The sequence below is a fragment of the Artibeus jamaicensis genome, unplaced genomic scaffold, assembly GCF_021234435.1.
Source record: "Artibeus jamaicensis isolate MK-2021 breed Jamaican fruit bat unplaced genomic scaffold, CSHL_Jam_final contig_469, whole genome shotgun sequence".
NCBI classification, from domain to species: domain Eukaryota; kingdom Metazoa; phylum Chordata; class Mammalia; order Chiroptera; family Phyllostomidae; genus Artibeus; species Artibeus jamaicensis.
Window position 1 is genome coordinate 2,487,031 of NW_026521847.1, and position 12,471 is coordinate 2,499,501.

The 12,471-nt window shown below is 37.3% G+C and overlaps 1 protein-coding gene and 1 pseudogene across 4 annotated transcripts in view; both read right to left on the reverse strand.

Moving 5' to 3' along the window:
- UGGT1 (UDP-glucose glycoprotein glucosyltransferase 1) overlaps nucleotides 1-12,471 on the reverse strand; it is a 184,949-nt gene that overhangs the window by 140,390 nt on the left and 32,088 nt on the right. For all 4 annotated transcript variants that reach the window (XM_053667479.1, XM_053667477.1, XM_053667476.1 and 1 more), the window contains one exon: nucleotides 1,644-1,756. In XM_053667479.1, the coding sequence (XP_053523454.1) occupies nucleotides 1,644-1,756 (113 nt within the window). The remainder of the gene's footprint in view (nucleotides 1-1,643; nucleotides 1,757-12,471) is intronic.
- LOC119034536 (casein kinase I-like) lies at nucleotides 3,149-4,013 on the reverse strand (annotated as a pseudogene).

Sequence of the window (12,471 nt, forward strand, 5' to 3'; positions counted from 1 at the left end):
CCCCTTCCACTACCCCACTGATAAACCTCCATGTGATCTCCACTTCTGTGATTCTGTTCCTGTTCTAGTTGTTTGCTTTGTTTTTTTGTTGTTGTTGTTAATGTTGTATGTTCAGTTGTTAATAGCTGTGAGTTTGTTGTCATTTTACTGTTCATAGTTTTGATCTTTTTCTTAGATAAGTCCCTTTAACATTTCATATAAGACTTTGGTAATGATGAACTCCTTTAATCTGACTTTATCTGGGAAGCACTTTATCTACCCTCCCATTCTAAATGTTAGCTTTGCTGGATAGAGTAATCTTGATAGTAGGTCCTTGCCTTTCATGACTTCAAATACTTCTTTCCAGACCCTTCTTGCCTCCAAGGTTTCTTTTGAGAAATTAACTGACAGTCTTATGGGCATTCCTTTGTAGGTAACTGTCTTCTCTTGCTGTTTTTAAGATTCTCTCCTTATCTTTCATTTTGGGATATGTAATTATAATGTGCCTTGGTGTGTTACTCCTTGGGTCCAACTTCTTTGGGATGCTTGTTCCTAGAGCATCCTGATAACCAGTGTTTTTGAACTGTGCATCTGATAGTTTGGCTATCTCTTCATATCTTAGTTGTATTTTTTTCTGGAGCTTTGATACGCTCTTTCATTTCAGCCATTTTTTTTTTTTGTCTGTGCAAGCCTGTTACATAGTAAGGGGCACAACCTTAGTTGTTCACCAGGGTGGGGCAACCCTCACAGCTGCACTGTGAGGTTGTATGTTGGGGAGGGATCAGAGAGGGAACAGTGCCACTTGCTCAGCTCTGCCAGTTTTCAGTCACTTCCTCCACCACCCAAAATCAAATTGGGTCCTTCTGGTGATGATTCCCAGTGGGTGGGTTTGTGTACATTCTAGGACCCTGTGGGTCTCTCCAACGAACTGTCCTGTGAGGCTGGGAATTTCTCCAGCTGCTGCCTCAACCTCCACAGGTGTTTTCAGTCAGAGGCTTTGAGGCTTTATTTCCCCACAATGGAACCCTGGTTTGTGTGGTCTATCTTGCTCACCCGTTGTTCCTCCCAGTTTATCTGCAAGGGAATATGGGACTGTCTAGTCTGCAAGCCACCGCCTTGCTGTGAGTCCTCTCCACCCAGCTGCTCATCTCCACCCCTCCTACATCTCTGGATGAATGTTTTTTCTTTAACTCCTTGGTTGTTGGAATTCCATACAGTTCAATTTTCTGTCAGTTCTGATTGTATTTTTTGTTTTTAAATTTGTTGTTGTCCTCCTTTTAGTTGTGCAAGGAGGCACAGTGTGTCTACCTATGACTACATCTTGGCCAGAAGTCTACACAGAGTATTCTTTACTCAACTGATGACAAAAATCTATGTTATTTCTCAAATACAGTCACTAGTAAATAATAGTAACATTAAGTACTCTTATTATGTCCATTTTTAAATGAGATAAGAAAAAAAAGTTTAAGTAATATGCCTAAGTTCACAAAACATTTTAGGCAATGGAGCTGGAATTCAAATCTAGGAAGTCTGGTTCCAGAATCCATACTCTAGACTACTACACCTATAGACTACAAAACCCATTAAAAAATCAGAAAGTATACTTCATGTAGAAGAAAGCCCAATAAATACATGATATTTATATAGAGAAACACACAATCTACCTTTCAGGTGCTGTTAGTAGAAGAGTCTCAAGGGTATCAAAATCACAGGTCTTCTTTCCATGCACTGAAAAAAATGAATTACAGCCTTCTGGTGGAGGTTCATCAGTGGCTATCTGTCATTGAAGACAAGATTTTTTAAAAATAATTTCTAACCCAAACAAGATAAAGACATGAACATTCTAAGATGGTAATAAAATAATAAAACAACATCAATAAAAGCAAAAATTAACATCTACTGAACACCCATTATGTGACAGGAAGTAGGAGCTTTCCTTGCATGATTTCATTTAGCTCCTCCCAATATTACCCTATGGGGAAGGTGTTAATATCCCCAAAACATTAAAATTCTATCCTAGAAGATATCAAAGCACATCCAGGCAATACAGTAGAAAACCAAGCTTACAAATGTCAATTTTAAGTGCCAAAGTATAACAATGCAGTCCTAATTCAATATAATATGAAAATTAAGCATAATATGCAAATTAATATAAGGTGTTTACATTTATCTAAGCAACATACATACACTTTCAGTTTAAGATATTAACTAAACTTCTGTGACAAATATGCTTTTTTTATACCAAGAACATTATAGAGCAAATGCAGTCCTAAGGATAACCTAATAGTCACTAAAAGTTTTAAGTCTTTATTTTTTAAAGATTTTCTTATTTATTTTTTAGAGAAGGGGGATGGATGTGTGAGAGAACCATCATCAATCTCAGTTGCCTCTTACATGCCCCCAACTGGGGACCTGGCCCACAACCCAGTCATGTGTCCTGACTAGAAATCAAACCAGTAACCCTTCAGTTTGCAGGACAACACCCAGCCCATGGAGCCACACCAACCAGGGCTTAAGTCTTCACTTTAGGTACTGTTATTTCTAGCACAGGTTAGTAGGCAGTCTTTCCTACGTTCAAACACTGGAAACTCTGGTTGTTACCAAACCAGCAGGTTTGCAAACAAGAAGCCAACAATTTTTAGAATGTTTTAAGTGAACAACTTATACCCCTCTCCCCAGGGATAAATAAAACCTAAGAATGCATTTACAACCATCACAACTATGGCTGAATACTGGTCATGCCATTCTTCTGATATGAGATCTCAAAGCAGTATAGTTCAAAGTAAAAGATTTTGGAAAAAATGGCATATGCACAATTTCTCCACCAATTTGTATGTCAACCATTTAGTGAACTTTTCCATTTGCAAAAATGCACTAGAAATCTGGACACCATGTTTCACTGTCTCAGTTAATAATATTCACAATTACAGCAGCTACAGCTCAAGAAAGAGGATCACCAATGCTGCCCAGAGGCAGTCTATACTGAAATTAAGTTCTTTACACCAAGAAATGGTTGTCTACAACCACTGGCTAGTGTACAGATGAACTGAAATTTCTAGATTTGGGGAGAAACAAATGCTGCTCTAATCATTGGCACTGCTTCTTCTGTTCATGCTTATGAACCTTTTGCGGTTTAGGTCTGTTGACCCTACCCACTTGAAGCTGTCTGCTATGCTGCCTGCTGCTTTAACATTGTCCAAATCAAATGTGTAGCCATACTGGTGGTTCAGGGTCCTGAAAAGAACAGCTCCCGAGTTACATGTAACCTGGGACTTTTGAAAGCACAGCCCACAACAATTTAAGTTCATGGAAAATTCTGCAAGAAACCCCTACATAAAATTTCAATAGCACTGGAAATCTTTTCACTAATTATTTTCATACTTTTGTTTCCTTGTTGTAGCCTTTATCCTTGCCATAGCAGGGACTAAATATATCAAAACATAACCTAATGATTCCACGTCAGCTCACAACATTGTCCATTACCAAGATGTGAGCCAATGCTAATTTGTCCAGCAGTGCCAGAGAGTTTTGTCTTCTCTGGAATGGTACATGTTGCCTTGTCCTGTTGGTCTCTGTAGTTTTGACCAAAGCAAAATCAATAAGCCATAACTCATTACAGTTGATGCCCAATACCCATTAGAAAATTATCTGATTTAATGTCTCTATATAAAATTATTTCTGTGCACATATTCAATTCTACCGATCTGCTCAGTTAACATGAGTTCAGTTTTCATTGTGAACCTTACTGAACAGAAATTGAAGAAGAAGGTCTTCCAGGCTGGTTCCAACAAGATCCATGACTAGCAAGCACACTGTATGCCTTTTCCTGACCATACCAACATACACAGGGAATGCCAAGCCCATCTTCAAGAATCTTATAGAGCTTGCTTTCCAGCAACAACTGGGGATGCCTGGCCTTGAGACTCCGGCTTCACAGCCACTTCCTTGTCATTGGTGATGCTGATCACCAGATAAATGTCCCCAAAGGAGCCAGACCCAATCTTCCATATCAGTTTATATTTCATTCCAACAATGAATTATAAAGATAGGCTGAGGCCAAAGCCCAATACCTCCAAAGGGAGGAAGGAGCCTCTGGGCCCATCCCCAGAGCAATGCTGGGAAGAAGGCAGCAGGAAATGGAAAACATTGGCTCTTGGCATTACAGGGCCCAGAATCAACCAAGGGGAGCCTGATCACCACCAATCAGTCAGGTTTCTTTATGCCAGACCATAGTTTGTGAAGGATTCTTGCAGGATCTAGGCTGAGCCCCTTATTGCTGAACAACTTCAAGGGCTGGAAAAGGGGCGTGGTGAGTTAGAGCAGCTACACTGCGACACCACTGCACCAGTCTGGTCTGCAGGAACCCTTGCCACACTGCCAACTGGGACATCTTATAACTCTGGCTTCAGTACAATACACCGTTATACTCACAGATGATTTCGGCAGGTGCAGAAATCTTCTACACCTGCACTGTCTAATATGGTAGCCACCTGAAATATGACTGATGCAGTTGAAGAGCTAGTTTCTTTATTTCACTTAATTTTAATTAATTAAAATTAAGTAGCCATATATACCTAGTGGCTACTATATTGGACAGCATAGCTACAGTCCATAAAAACATGTCAGAAATATAGTCAGGAGACAGATAAAAATGTAACCTACTATTTCAAGTAAGTAAAACTACATTAAGGAAATTATATAAGATGTAAAGAATAACCGACTAAGTCAGGCCAAGATGGAGGAATAGGTGGAGACACTCTACCTCCTCGCACAGCCAATATTAAAAACAACAAAGTTTTAGCAACAAAAACACAGCCAAACCACAGAAAATTGAACTATATGGAAGTCTGACAACAAGGAACCCTTCAGCCAAACTGGTAAGAGGGGCAGAGCCAGCATCGGAGCCGGGTCAGGCAGAAAAGATCCAACAGACCGACCCGGGAGCACAACCCAGAAGTGCAGGCAGCATGGGTGGATCCCAGGTACGGAGTAGCAGCGGGCAGACCCACTGAGGGCGCAAGGCGGCAGGGTGACTGTGGTCACACATTCGCGTGCAGATAAACCAGCAAAGGAGTGAGCAGTGAGATGGATCATGCAGGCCCCAGCAGCAGGAAGCAGCAGAGGGAAACGCCATTGTCCCTGTCTGACCCCGCCCTAACATACAGCATCACAACCCAGCGACCTGGGCGGCACCGCCCTGGTGAACACCTAAGGCTCTGCTCCTCACACATAACAGGCGTGACCACAGCAAAACATGGCTCAAGAAGAACTCAAAGCCCCAGAGCCCATAACTTTAACCAACCAACAAATAGCAAACTTTCAGATGCACAGTTCAAAACACTGGTGATCAGGATGCTCACAGAACCACAGAACTGGTTGATTTTAGTCACAAATTAGAGGAACATATGAAGGCTAAACTAATTGAAATGAATGGTAATGCACAGGAAACCAATAGTAATGGAAAGGAAACTGGGACTCAAATCAAGGGACTGGACCAGAAGGAAGAAAAAAAATGATCAAACAGAAAAGGATGAAGAAACATGAATTCAAAAAAAATGAGGAGAGGCTTAGGAATCTTCAGGAAATCTTTAAATGTTCCAACATCCGAATTATACGGGTACCAGAAGGGGAAGAGGAACAGCCACAAGTGGAAAACTTATTTGAAGAAATAATAAAGGAGAACTTCCCCATTCTGGCAAAGGAAATAGACTTCCAGGAAATCCAGGGAGCTCAGAGAGTACCAAAGAAGGTGCACCCAAGAAGGAACACACCAAGGCACATTATCATTACATCACCCAAGATTAAAATGAAGCAGAGAATCCTAGAAGCAGCCAAAGATAAGGGGACAGTCACCTACAAAGGAGTTCCCATCAGACTGTCAGCTGATTTCTCAAAAGAGACCTTACAGGCAAGAAGGGGCTGGAAAGAAGTATTCCAAGTTATGAAAACCAAACACCTACAACCAAGATTGCTCTACCCAGCAAAACTTTCATTTAGAATGGAAGGACAAAGTGCTTCTCAGATAAGACCAAATTCAAGGAGTTCATCATCACCAAGCCCTTATTATATGAAATGTTAAAGGGACTTATCTAAGAAAAACAAGTTAAAGAAACATGAACAGTGAAAGGACAGCAAACTCACAGTTATTAACAACCACACCTAAAACAAAAGCAAACTAAAAGGACAGCTAGATCAGGAGCATAAGCATAGAAAGGAAGATCTCAAGGAGGGTTAGCAATAGGGGAGTGGGAGGAGGAGAAGGGGAGAGAAGGTACAGAAAATAAGTAGCATAAACAGTAGATAGAAAATTGATGGGGGTGGGTAAAAATAGTATGGGAAATATAGAATCTAAAGAACTTGAGACACATGGTCATAAACTAAAGGGGGGTAATGGTGGGGACAGGGGATAGGGTGGAGGGGAACGAAGGGGGGAATAGAACAACTGTAATGGCATAATCAATAAAAAAATAAATTTAAAAAAAAACAATCATACCTAAAACAAAAGCAAAGTAAGAGGACAGCTAGATCAGGAGTGAACCATAGAAATGAAGATCTCATGGAGGGTTAGCAACAGGGGAGTGGGAGGAGGAGAAGGGGGGAGAAGGTACAGAGAATAAGTAGCATAGAGGGTAGGTAGAAAATAGATAGGGGGGAGGGCAAGAATAGTATGGGAAATATAGAATTTAAAGAACTTGAGACACGTGGTCATAAACTAAAGGGGGGAAAAGGTGGGGGAGGGATGTGCAGGGTGGAGGGAAATAAAGAGGGGAAATAGAACAACTGTAATGGCATGATCAATAAAATATATTAAAAAAAATAATAACCTAAGTCAAAATCAGAGAAACATAAAAATGAGGTAACAAGCTCAACAAAAAATTATAAGAAAAATCATTTTAGAAATGAAGACTAAACTAGAATGAGCACAAAATAAATATAAGTAATGAGTTAAGATAAATAGGAAAGAAGGAAAATTTTTTCAATCGATCAATCAATAAGAGATTCAAGAGAAAGTAAAAAGTAATAAATCTAGGCAAAGAAAAGTCAAAATATAGATAATACCAATACCAAAACAAGGAAACAGAACAAATTTAAGTTTTTAAAGAAGCCCTCTGGAAATTAAAAAAATATATATTTCAAACTCTGTATTAAAAAAACATACTGTAGCCCTGGCCAGTATGGGTCAGTTGGTTGAGTGTCATCCCATACACCAAAAGGTTGGGGGTTCTATTCCAGGTCAGGTCACATGCCTGTGTTGGGGGTTTGGTCCCTGGTGGGAGCACATACAAAGTACAACCAATAAATGCACTTACACTGATGTTTCTCTCCCTCTCTTTCTCCTTCTCTTTCTCCTTCCCTTCCCCTCTCTCTAAAATCAATAACCATGTCATTGGGTGAGAATTTAAAAATACTGTGTATCTAAAAATTCTGACCCAGAACAATTACTTCTATGCTATATTCTAGTAAACTGTGACTTTCAATAAAAAGAAAAAAAATCCATAAGGCTTCTAGACAAAAAGACCAAAAGATTTTTAAGGAAAAAAAATAATACTGACATCTGTCTGCAAGAAATACTTATATACTGGAAGCAAATGAAATAATATGTTTAAGATAGTAAAAAGGGAAATTTGAACCAAGTATTTTATATCCAGACTGTTATAGAAACACGTAGAACCTGAGGAAATACTGTTTCCATGAGCCCTTCCTGTGGAACCTACCTGTCAGCAGCATCAGAAAAGCCAACTAACCAGAGACATTTGGCAAAAAGGCTGGTATTGAGCATTAAAGATATAAATTATTCACAAAACCAAAACCAAATGAAGATTAAAGAGAATATAATATGAAATAAAGCATCTGTGTTCTAAGTAGAATATACTCATATTTTAGAAGGGGGGATGAATAGGGATCACTAAGTCAAAGAACATTTTTTTACTGTTTTCTGTAAATGTTATTGTGGCAATAATATGACTATTGTTTTTAATGCTACTGTGTATATAATGTAGATAAAACAAATAAGTACTATTGAGATAGTCTAATTCTATCATCCCTTTAAATCCAGGAGAACTAAAATTCTCAATGTGGAAGAAAAGAGACATACATGTAACAAAGTACTCTTTATTTAAGTTGAAAATATTAGTATGAACTCATGAAGTAAGTATTTCATCTTTACATGAAATATATTTGGTCTGTAGATAGATATATACAGTTTTTTTCCATCTCTGCCCACTTACCAGGCCTAAGAACAATTAACAATCTATTGGCAATGAATCCCCCTATGGCCCAGATGTGTTCTTAAACTACCAACCCCCAACCCACCGCTCTAATGAGCCTCTTAGAACACTGATTTTCAACCTTTTATATCTCATGACACACATAAACTAATTACTAAAATTATGTGGCACACCAAAAATATATTTTTTGCCAATCTGACAAAAATAGGTATAATTTTCATTCATTCACACAGGACAGTTATTGCTGTGCTGGCTATTGTCATTTTTTTATTTGACAATCTAAGGGAAAAGAAGTCAGTGCCTTTGACTAAATAGTCAAGTACTGCATGTTTTAAAAATTGTTGCAGCACACCAGTGTGCCATGGCACACAGACTGAAAATTGCTAAGAACATAGCAGATCACTATCTAGGGCTAGAGATGTACAAAATGAACTTGTAACCAGTTAGCAAAGAAGCAATGAAAACTACTAGGGTAGTATTAAAAGAACTCAGAAGTCTCACACTTCCTGATTTCCCAAACTAGTACTAAGTTAGCAATCAAAACAATATGGTACTAACCTAAGTATTGTACAAACATGTAAACCCATAGAACACAATACAGAGCACAGAAATAAATGCCCATTTATACAATCAATTGATTTTCAACAACAATGTCAAAACCATTAAAGGGAGAAAAGACCAACTTTAAAAATGATGAAAACTGATTACCTAGATGTAAAAGAATTAAGTTGAATTCTAAATCTATACCTTAGTCAAAAATTAATCAAAATGGCCCAAAGACTTAAGAGCTAATACTACAGAATTCCTTGAAAACTTCATGACATAGGAGGAAAACTTTATGACATTGGATTGGGTGATGATTACTTAGATATAACAAACACCAAAAGCACAGGCAACAAAAGAATAAATTGGACTTCATCAAAATTAAAAACCCCTATGTATAAATGGACACTATTAACAGAGTGAAAAGGAAATCCATGGGATAGGAGAAAATATTCAGAAAGTATATATCTGATAAGTGATTAATATCCAGAGTATATAAAGAATTCCTGGCCCTGGCTGGTGTAGCTCAGTGGATTGAGTGCGGGCCTGTGAACCAAAGGATTGAGGTTCGATTCCCAGTCAGGGCACATGTCTGGGTTGCAGGCCAGTTCTCAGCAGGGGACACATGAGAGGCAACCATACATTGATATTTCTCTCCCTATCTCCTTCCCTTCCCCTCTAAAGATAAATAAATATAATCTAAAAAAAAATAGAATTCCTACAACTACACAACAACAACAAACAGTCCAATTCAAAAAAGGCAAAGGTCTTATATAGACATATCTCTAAAGAAGATATCAAGATGGCCAACAAGCATATGAAAAGATGCTCCACATCATTTGTCATCAGGGAAAAAAAATCAAAACCACAAGATACTAAATGTTCAAAAACATGCTAGTGAATCAATCTCACTCAGAAGTGTCTCACCCATTAAGATAGCCATTATTAAAAAAAATAACAAGTGTTAGCAAGAATGTGGAAAAACTGGAATCCTGGTGCATTACTGGTGCAGCTCCTTTGGAAAAGACTTTGGTAGTTCCTCAAAATGTTACAAAGAATTACCATATGACCCATCAATTATACTCCCGTGTGCATAACAAAATGAGTTGAAAGCAGGAATTAAACCAGATGCTTGTACACCAATGTTTCATAGCAGCATTAATCACAATAGCCAAAAGGCAAGAATCTATCCATATGTCCCTCAGCTGAGAAATGGGTAAACAAAATGTGTTATATGCATACAGTAGACTATTACTCAGCCATAGAAAGAAGTGAAATTCTTATAAACACTACATCATGGACGAACCTGAAAAACATTATGCTATAATAAGCCAGATGAAAAAAAGATAAACGATGTATGATTCCACTTTTAGTCAGTATCTAGGATGGGCAAATTCAGAGATAGAAAGTAGAATGTTGATTGCCAGGAACTGGAGGGAAGATGAAAGCAATAAGGAATTATTTAATGGGTACACAATTTCAGTTTAACAAGATAAAAGTAGTTCTGGAGATGGAGGTGGTAATGACTGTGCAACAATATAAATGTATTACATACCACTGAACTGAACACTTAAAATGGATATAATGATAAGTTTTATTTTATGTATATTTTACGACAATAAAAAAAGTTAAAAACTAACTGGTCAAAAAAAGGATGACAATGAATCAGTTGCATTTTTACATACCAATAATCAACTATTAGGAAGGGAAACTAAGAAAACAATCCCGTTTACAATTGCACCAAAAAACATGAAATACTAAGAAATAAATTTAACCAGGGGGGTAAAAGACCAGTATCAGAAAATTATAAGACACTAAAAAAAGAAACTGAAGAAGATACAAATACATGGAAACACATACTGTACTGATGGGTAGGAAGAATTAACAGTTAAAATGACCATACTACCCGAAGCAATGCAGTTAACTATACAGTTAATGCAATTAACTGTATAATTACTATAAAGTTACTGTATATAACTATATAGTATATATACAGTATAACTGTACATAACTGTATAGTTATATACAGTATAATAATACTGTATTATTATACTGTATTATTATAACTGTATAGTTATAATACAGTATTATTATACTGTATGTAACTATACAGTTAATGCAATTAACAAAATAACAATGATGTATTCCACAGAACTAGAAAAAATAATTCAAAAACTTACATGGAATCACAAAAGACCCTGAATAACTACAGCAATCTTGAGAAAGAAGAACAAAGCTGGAGAAATCACACTACCTGATATCAAACTATACTATAAGACCACAGTAATCAAAACACCATGGTACTGGCATAAAAACAGACATATAGATCAGTGGAACAGAATAGAGAGCCCAGGAATAAACCCATGCCTATAGTCACTTGATACTAGACAAAGGAGGCAGGAACAAACAATAGGGTAAAGCTAGTCTATGCAATAAATGGTGTTGGGAAAACTGGACAGATACATGCAAAAATAATGAAACTAGACCACCTTCTTATGCCATATACAAGAATAAACTCAAAATGGATTAAAGACTTAAATGTGAGACTCAATACCATAAAAATTATAGTAGAAAGCATAGACAGTAAAATATTTTTTCTCTTCATAATATTTTTTGATTTATCTACTCAGGCAAGGGGAAAAATAAAAAATAAAAATATGGGACTGTATCAAACTAAAAAGTCTTTGCACAGCAAAGGAAACCATCAACAAAATGAAAAGACAACCCACTGAATGGGAGAACACATTCACCAATAATACATCTAATAAGGTGTTAATATCCAGAATTTATGAAGAACTCATACAGCTCAACACAAAGAAAACAAACAATCCAATTTAAAAATGGGCAAAGGACCTGAATAGATACTTCTCCAAAGAGGACAAATGGCCAATAAAGGTATGAAAAGATTCTCAATATCATTAATCATCTGATAAATGCATATTAAAACCACAATGCAATATCACCTTACACCTGTCAGAATGGCTATCATCAATAAATCAACAAACAAGTGTTGCTGAGGACGTGGAGAAAAGGGAACGTTCATGCACTGTTGGTGAAAATGAAGACTGGTGCAGCCACTGTGGAAAACACAAAGGTTCCTCAACAAATTGAAAATGGAACTGTCTTATGACCCACCAAGCCACTTCTGGGAATATATCCTAAGAATCCTGAAACACCAACTCAAAACAATATGTGCACCTCTATGTTCATAGCAGCATTATTTACAATAGTCAAGCTATGGAAGCAATGCAAGTACCCATCGATAAACAAGTGGATAAAAAATCTGTGGTACATATATTCAATGGAATATCACTAAGCCATTAAAAAGAACAAAATCTCACCATTTGTGACAGTGTGGATGGACCTACAGGGTATTAGGCTTAAGTGAAACAGAGTCAGTCAGAGAAAGCAAATATCACATGATTTTACTTATATGTGGAGTCTAGAGAACAATATAAATAAACAAAAGCAGAAAAGCAGAGATACAGAGAAGAGATTGATGGCTGCCTGAGGGGAAGGCTATTCAGAGGACTGGGTGAAAAAGGTAAAAGGATTGAGAAGTACAAATTGGTAGTTACAAAATAGTCATACGGATGTAAAGTACAGTATAGGAAACATAGTCAATAATATTGTCATAACTACGTATGCTGTCAGGTGGGTACTGGAAACATAATGGGGAGTACTTTGTAAAGTGTGTAATTGGCTAATCATTATGCTATAT